The following is an 8,355-nucleotide window of genomic DNA, read 5'->3' on the forward strand; positions in this document are numbered from 1 at the left end:
AACTTATATTTTCAGATTCAAGAGTAGGATGTGGTTTCACTTTGACAATTCCATCCTTGCATAAAGTAGCAGGGAAGGTTTAGCACAATGCTCAATTGAAAGGTCTCCTAAGTGGCAGATCTTCACTGCAGGAATAAACATCCTCGTTCTCACACACTCTAGTGGGAGAGCTTCATTGCTCCAGCAAGCCTGAAAGAGCCAAAGGGAGGTTACTATTGTGCTTATTTTTGTAAAAAGCAGTTTATCTCAAGTAGATCTCCACCTTTGGTCTGAGTCACAGAGCAAGATTTAACCCATCACTGCTCCCTTCCCATCTACTGATTTCCCCTGCCCAGCTGCTGTTTGCTGTTACACTTCACAGAACCACAGAATTCTGTGACCACTTCTGCATATCCTGCATCAGGAACTATCCCCAAATGTCTCAGCGCCCCAAGACCACATCGCAGACAGTGTGTCATTGTTATTTGCAGACTTGAGCTGCATCAGCTCATATCAGGATTAAGAGATGAATTTCCTTTGTCAGCATTTCCTGTACTGGACCCTCACCAGCTTCCTTTTCTTGGTTTACCTCTTGACTGCTGTGGTTTCTTCAAAATTTCTGCTTATTTTGAAGGCGGTTTCTACACTTTTGAGGATGCCCTTGTTTTTGGTGGCATGAGATCACATCAGTGTCAATAACCACGGGGCTGCTTAGCCAGATTGCCCAGCTCTTGCTGTCAAGACACTTCTGCAAGCGACATGAATCACTTGCTTAAACTTCCAGGCTCAGAAACCTCACTGATTTCTTCATGACCATTAAAAACTGCGGTATTTATCAGCAGACTGCATGCATTCGCCCCAGAGAGCAGGCATGCTTTGTATTAGATGACATCAGTGCCATAAGTTTATCTCTTGTTGCTGGCAGTCTCTCCTGAGGGAAAGGATACCATTTGTAGGATAGTTTCCAAGAGAGAGCCATCAGCGTGCTCCCAGACAGCTGCTTGTTGAAGTAAACCTGCAAGTCAACCCACAAACTGGCTTTCCTCTTGCATTTTTTGAGTCATCACATTCACAAGATGTCTACAAATAGCTCAGATTCACTTTAAATAAGTGCAAGCAATTGACTGCCTGGGGAGGGTGGGCTTGACTGCTCCAAATTGATTTGCATGGAAAGGTGCTTCTGCTCTTCCCAAAAACTCTTCCAATATCACAAGCATTGCAGACAGCTGTTAACACCAAAGGCCAATTGCCTCTCCAGACTATAGTTTTGAATATGAAGGTTCCTATTTCCCTTCCAAACAGAGGAATGCTGCTTGTAGTAAGCTGCACACAGAATAATTTCCAAAAGGCAAGGAAAGCACGAACAGGAGCTGACTTCAGACACATCACAGCCTTTCTATCTGGGCCACTGCAACAATCCTCAGCTGGTACTTTCAGTTCTCATTATTTAAATGCTGGATTTGAGTTTTCATGTTCCTACCATCTGCTCACACACAATACAGAGTTTCTCAAGCCAATAATCAGAAGTAAAAATACCTCAAGATAATGACACAAACTTGAGCGACCTCAGAATTTCCTTTTAAAGAACACTTGAGCATGTGACACTCTGCAAAAACCAGCCAGGGAAGGCACCAGCTGCTTCATAAATCGAATATAGTTTTATTTATTTTGAGATTAGGCCAAAGTCAGTGAATGTGCAAAAAAAATTTAAAAGAATAGGCCAAATCTAAGATTAGATATTCTAGTCCCCACAGACTGACATCTTAAAGGAACAATGGGGTAACTACTTATACATGTACAAACATGCTCAGCTTTCAGAGCAATCCAGGCTGGGGACACCAAGGGAGAAGCTCTGCAGGAAAGGCCCTCAGGGTCCTGGAGGGCAGTGAGCTGAGAGCTGGCAGCGGGAGGGTCAAAAGCATCCTGTGCTGTGTGTGAGAAGCACAGCCGGCCAGTCGGTGGAAGGGATCGTGCCCCTCATCTCAGCAGTCACCAGGGCGTATCCAGAGTCCAGCAGCCAGTGTTGAGGTGAGTTCAGCAGGGGATCCTCAGGGGTCTGGAACACTTGTCCTCTGAGAAGAGGCTGTGAGACTCAAGTGGCTCATCCTGGCTAAGCTTTGGGAGTGTTACAAACAGCCCTCAACACCTGTGAGCAAGGAGTTGGAGCCAGGCGGTGAATGGTGGGGGGATGAGAAACTGTGACCAAAAGCTGAAGGTAGAGAGGTTCAGAGAGAAGATAAGGAGACCCTTTCCCCTTGGGACAGCTGGGCAGGGGGGTATGTTGCCCAAGGGAACTATGCTGGCTCCATCCCAGGAGTCTTCTGATCCACAAAAGGGCACAGCTCTAAGCACCTGATGTGGGCTCAGAGATGATCCTGCCTGAGTGGAAGGATGCACTGGAGACCTCCTCACTTCCCTTCCCTTACAAATTCCCCTATGATCTTGCAATCCCATATAAATAACTCTTCTATAGCACTGCTATTTACAAAGACGACAAGTAGAAAAATATGTGCTCCACAATATTGATGCCTAGCAACCAGCAGAGCAATTCCTGGAAATCCACTTAAAGAGAATTTCAGGGGCTGGACTATGCACTTGTTAGCTGCTTTTTGCCCTTGGAATAGCACATTACAGATAAAGGAAGGTCTAAGGACTTGCTTGACTGCCTTCTGATAGTTATTCTGTGAACTGAAGTATGACAGGGCTCAGAGGATCAGTCAAGATGGACCCATTATCTCAGGCCTGTGCACAACTTGCCTCAAAAAATTAATGCCTGAACAGCACAAGCAGAAAAGAAGTGAAGTGTCCAGGGACTTTTGGTAAGTCAATACTAGAGCCTAGCTGCATGCCATAACTACTCAAAATGCTTGTCATTAGGGCATAGTTTGTCTGAAAGCATGGGAGTTAAAGGGAGAGAAATCCTCTGTTTTGTTATTTTTCTTCTCACAGAACTCCACATCCCATCTCCATTACATAAAAGCATATTACAGACATATTGTTAAATTGATTCAGGTGGTGCAAGGACAAGCAGATCCCAATCAAGGAAGCAATTTTATTGCCTTAACCTTCTATAACCCCAGCGTTCTCTCTTCGTGCTCCAAACCCACTTCTTCCTGCAGTTCTGCATTTCTCTAGAGGAAATTTCTGATTGCAGGGGGGCTGAAAGCAAGCTAAATGATCCCAATAAGCATTTTGGATCTGAAAGTCTAGGAACTGAGCTGTGTCCATTTGATATAGTGGACTGAAATGAAAGAGTTGGGGCAAGAACATTATTTTTGTGGGTTGAGCTTGAGCCTCCTTTTTTATTCTGAGAGGTAATTTGATTTAATTGGTTGCCTTTAAGGTCGAGTGTTCTTCAACAACAAAAATAATTAAATAAAAACAAGCCAGTGATCTTTGTGCTAGTAAGGGCATATGAATAATAGCACTATGACCCACTGGCAGAGGAGGGGTAGGGGAAGAAGAAAAACACTGGTCAGTGGGACTCACTCTTCATTGGTCATCCCAGAGCATCATGTGGCCACGGCTCCTTTTTAAAGATAAGTGCTCTTCTCCTGGAGCTCATTATATTCTCCAGTCCTGCATTTCTGCTTGAACCTGCTGAAGGCATCTTTCTAACCTGACAAGATGTGTGACCATTTTGTGGGCACCTGGAAGCTCCTTTCCAGTGAAAACTTTGAGGACTATATGAAAGAACTGGGTGAGAATTGTTATTTCAACTTCTTGTATCTGGAACAGGGAAGGAATGCCAATTTTGAACTTTACTCTTTACTTGCTTTTTCTGGCTGTGCTGTTTATCAAGGGGGGTTTAATACACTATTTTGATCAGATAGTCTTAAACTGGAGAATTCATCTGTATCAATAAGTGGTGTTAAAATCCTAAAAAGCAGAAAAACTTTAACTGATGGGAATAATTTCAGGTAAGTCAAGTCTGTGCATGCCTTATTAGTAGTTTTATAAGTGGAAGTAAAGCACATCACTGGATTATTTTGTGTGAATTATCTTTTATTCTTTGACACGCAAATCGGTGTGATGCTAGAAAGCAGCAAGTTTCTTTATGTCTGTGAGCAACACACCTAAACAGCTTTAAAATGCTGCTGGATTAGGACTCCAGTTAATTGCCATGGCTATTATATTGAATGAAACTCTGTAGCTGCCTCCAGTGAATATTAACAAAGACAATTGCATGGATTCATGCAGATACTTGCAAGATGTGATGTCTAACACTTCTCTAAAGGTGTAGACTTCTAGCTTAGAATTAAAATTGGGATTTAAAAGGTTTCAACATTCTGTTAGTGTGGAGGAAGCAGGAGGTAACTTGCACTGATTCAATTACTACATGCTAAAAAGCTGGGGGGGTTATTGGCAGTTTAGGGGTAAAATACTTACTGTGGCTTATCCTGACAGCTCTCAATGAGTGAGACTTGCACTGTTAATCTTTACTCCAGATTTTACTCAGGACATAACAATCGCCAGCTATTTCTTCATCATTTCCTTATATTCAACCTACCCACTTGTAAATATAAAAAGCTTGGGTTTTTTCCCTCGTTTGTTTGTGTTGTTGCTTTTGTGGCTCAGAAACTGTCATATATTCCTGTTTATGTACATTTAGATACAATTAGCATACAAGTTAGTGTACAAGCTACAAAAGTTATTCTGAACAAGCCTATGTGCAAATATCTGGCATTTATATAATCTTAGCCTTCAAAATATTACTTTTACTATTTTGACAATGACAGAGAATTTCCTTACAACAGTCCACCCAGCTTGGTCTATAGCAGAACCAAGTAAGATTTTACAAAATAATCTCTGCAACATAGAATTATTAACACTCAGAGAAAAATCAAGGAGAGTTTTTTTTTTTTTTCCAATGTATAAGATAAAAAGATTGAGGAAAGATAAAAAATTCATGGTGGCCTGTCTTATTTACAGGTGTGGGGTTTGCTACCAGAAAGATGGCTGGTGTGGCCAAGCCTAATGTAACTATCAGCATCAATGGTGATGTGATAACCATCAAAACAGAAAGTACCTTCAAAAATACAGAGGTCTCTTTCAAGCTGGGTGAAGAGTTTGATGAGACCACAGCAGATGACAGAAAAACAAAGGTGAGTCCCAAAAAGGCATTTTGCAAATACATCTCTCAAAAGGGATGTGGGAGCAGCAGGGCAGAGCTGTGATTTTGACATCCAGTGCAGAAATGCTGCCTCCACAGGTAAGACTGCTGAGGGTGCTTTGTGCTTAGTGCTGTTTGGACTTGGGGAGTCTCCTCCTGAGACCAGAGCACCCTGATGAAACAGCCACACTTTTTGTTTCCTTTACTTTGGCAGAATGTCATAACCCTAGAGAATGGTGTGCTGAACCAGGTGCAGAAGTGGGATGGAAAAGAGACTATCATAAAGAGAAAAGTGGTGGATGGGAACCTGGTGGTGGTAAGTTAATTTTTGTTACTTAATCACTGAATTCAGTGTGCAGAATTCATGTTTAGCTGATGTATGACTTTGGATTCAAACACAGGGAGGGAAAGCATCTGTAAGGGCTCTGTGCACTTGGTGAGAAGTCTCTCTGGTTGAGTCTAGAGGGTAGGTTGAAACTGGAAAGCTGTTAAACTTATGGAAGGTACAAAGGTGCCTGTTCTCCATAGCAAGACATGGTTGGGAAAGTGTAGGAAGAAAATCCAACATCCCTATGAGGGAAACTTGTGTATTTCAGAATCTCTAAGTCTTGGACAGTATAGAGGAAGCATTAGCAAAGCCCACATGAAACAAGTCCACTCTGTGCTGATGCAGAGTACTCCTGCTCATCCTCAGCAGAGGCTTAGAGCCTTCTGGGGAATCCTGCCATGCATCACCAACAACTGTGTTAATAATATGATGGTAGAGCAAGGAAACATGTGTCCAAGCTCTGTTGGCTGGTTTTATCTGGTCAGAAACTATTGTGCTTGACTTGGTGCCAGTAAGGCCCACTGACAATCTGGGGCTTCCCAGCTCTGCTCTGCAGTTTTAGAAAACACACTTTGAAGAATCAGGACTAAATCTATGTTCATAAAAGACAGCTGAGATTCCTACATGCTGCAAAACAATACACATACACAAAATTCCTGAACAGTTCTGCCCTCCCCTAAGGAAAAATAATATGTCCATAAATTCAATATTTAAATTCCTTTGGATAGAGACCAGAGGAGAAGAAACAGAAATCGTTTTTAATAACAACTTCATTAAGAAAGAGTGAACAAAACAGAGTTTGATCTAACTGAAAAATAGATGAGGACAGAGCCTAACATGCAGAGGCTGACACTAGCAGCTGCAAGTCTGAAAGCTCTCTGTGTGTGCATGTGTTGTGCTCACGTGTGTGAGGACGACCACAGCTGCTAAAGGTGAAGGAAAAAAAGGTTAATGCCCAGCTCCAGGGTCCAGTCAGCCTCCACAGAAGTCCTAGGAGCCTTCTTCAGAGGTTTATAAGAAAAGATTAAAAATCTCCCAGGGGTCAGTAGAGCAGTTCTTGAAAATTCTTCCCCTCCCATGCTTGTTTTTCAATCTTCTGTTGCTGAAGCTCTCAAAACTGAGTTCCACTCTTTTAGCAATTGCCTTTAGAGGTAGAGAAATGCAATTTTTTTCTTGAATTGGTTCCCAATAGATAAGCAATTCTCTGTCTTCTGACTAACAAACATTTAGTAAGAGTTAAAAGCTTATTGAATTATCTTTTATTTCCAGGAATGCACCATGAATAACGTTTCCTGCAAAAGAACTTATGAAAAAGCATGAAGAAGCCACCTTCACACAGGACTAATGCTTAAAGCTGGAGTAAAACAACTTAACCAAAGGAGAAAAGCCCCACAAATCTGTTTTAAAGAGAACTGTACTTTTTTCAGATAGATCCCAAAGCAGTTACACGCATTTAGTCTAATTTGTTGTGCCTATTCAATAAAATGTTCTGCTTTCTACAGTGTGTGCTCATGCTGGAGTTTGTCAGGGAGGGGCTTGGGGGCCATGCAGTGTGGGAAGGGGTGCTGGGCAGGGAAGCACCATGTGAGAGCCACTGCCACTCTCAGCCATGTCACCCATCTCCCTGAGGAAAGAGCATCAGAGCCAGCCCAGGGAGTGGCACTTGTGTCACGGGACAGACGGACACCTGAGCACTCATCGGGGCGTGCTGAGTGTGGGCTCCCCCTGCAAGGAGTCTGTGCTCAGCCAGGGGAATGGGGCTGCTCTTCTCAGCTCCCAGCAGAGGTGGTTGTTCCTGGGACAGGGAGGAGGATGATCTGTGGATGCCCAGTTTTGGCTCCCAAACATGAGCAGGGCACCAGGCACCTCCTCTGTGCACAAATGCACAGACAATTTTAAACCTGGACACCACTGGAATCAGCTTGATCTTATCCTTTTTTCACCTCAAGTGTGAAATTATAGCAGTTAGAGCTTTCACCTGTGATCATTTTGTCAATGAACCTGTCTTGACTATCTCACTTTGACCTAGATAGGCTAAAAGCCTGGAATAAATGATCATAGCTTTAAAAATACTCATATAGAATACAACTCTGTACAAGTTTGTTGGTGGTACCACCTCCTTTATTACCTACATGCATTTTCTTCTAGCTCATTAGGTTTGATCAGTCTTGGGGACATGAACCTTTTCAGATGCAAAGCCCTTTGGTACACCACGTTTTCCAACTCTGCTTATTTCTGAACTGCCACCTGCTCTGGTCTCCTGTTTCAAAACTTTGCATCTACAGAAGCCATGATTTCTACACCTGGGAGGGCTTAAATTGAGGACAAAAAAATATTGAGATTTGTAGAGAAAACCTGGACAATAAGTATAAAAATGTGTGCCTTAACCACTGAATGGGGAAATGAGTGATTAAGATCGCTGATCTTTAGCGATCTGGAGTGATTAAGATCTCTGAACCAAATTCCACGTATTCCTGACATTCCCAAAGTCAGCTGTCAGAGGTGATGGTGCTGAGCACCATCTGCCAGCAGCAGAGACCTCTCATACACTTGAACTTTCTACTGAATTACTCAGTTTGTTTCCAAGTTTTTGCACTATTTATACAACAGGATAGGGAAATGGAAGGACTTTTACATTGTACATGAGCTGAGGAGTCATTTAAAAGTGATGCCAAAGACTGTCAGTAAATTCTGCAGAAAATGTTTAAATAACCATGACCAAACAGCTCCTGTGTTTTAACCTTGGCTTCATTGCTTGTGAATCTCCCCAGTTTAGAGAACAGCAGCTGCATATGGGATGGAAGAATGCTTCAGAGTACTCCATATATATACTACTAAATCTACTTAGCACTTAACAAAACCAAAATTATTTATGAGAGTTAGGATACAACTACACTTCAGCAGTAGAAAATCAACATGAGAGTGATGCTTGTAA

The 8,355-nt window shown here is 42.4% G+C and overlaps 1 protein-coding gene across 1 annotated transcript; it reads left to right on the top strand.

Moving 5' to 3' along the window:
- Nucleotides 1-3,526: 3,526 nt before the first annotated feature.
- LOC311159313 (fatty acid-binding protein, adipocyte) lies at nt 3,527-6,921 on the top strand. Its single transcript, XM_084215308.1, has 4 exons — nt 3,527-3,679; nt 4,912-5,084; nt 5,307-5,408; nt 6,690-6,921. Exons 1-4 carry the CDS (start codon nt 3,607-3,609, stop codon nt 6,738-6,740), a joined length of 399 nt encoding a protein of 132 aa, XP_084071434.1. The 5' UTR covers nt 3,527-3,606; the 3' UTR covers nt 6,741-6,921.
- Nucleotides 6,922-8,355: the final 1,434 nt, after the last annotated feature.

This window comes from Fringilla coelebs, assembly GCF_963513975.1.
Source record: "Fringilla coelebs genome assembly, chromosome: 1".
NCBI lineage: Eukaryota > Metazoa > Chordata > Aves > Passeriformes > Fringillidae > Fringilla > Fringilla coelebs.

Bases quoted from the DNA above. Each gene is read 5' to 3' on its own strand.
- LOC311159313 (XM_084215308.1), top strand. From the start codon at position 3,607: ATGTGTGACCATTTTGTGGGCACCTGGAAGCTCCTTTCCAGTGAAAAC. The intron at 3,680-4,911 runs GTGAGAATTGTT...TCTTATTTACAG, and splicing joins GGACTATATGAAAGAACTGG to GTGTGGGGTTTGCTACCAGA. The intron at 5,409-6,689 runs GTAAGTTAATTT...TTTTATTTCCAG, and splicing joins TGGATGGGAACCTGGTGGTG to GAATGCACCATGAATAACGT.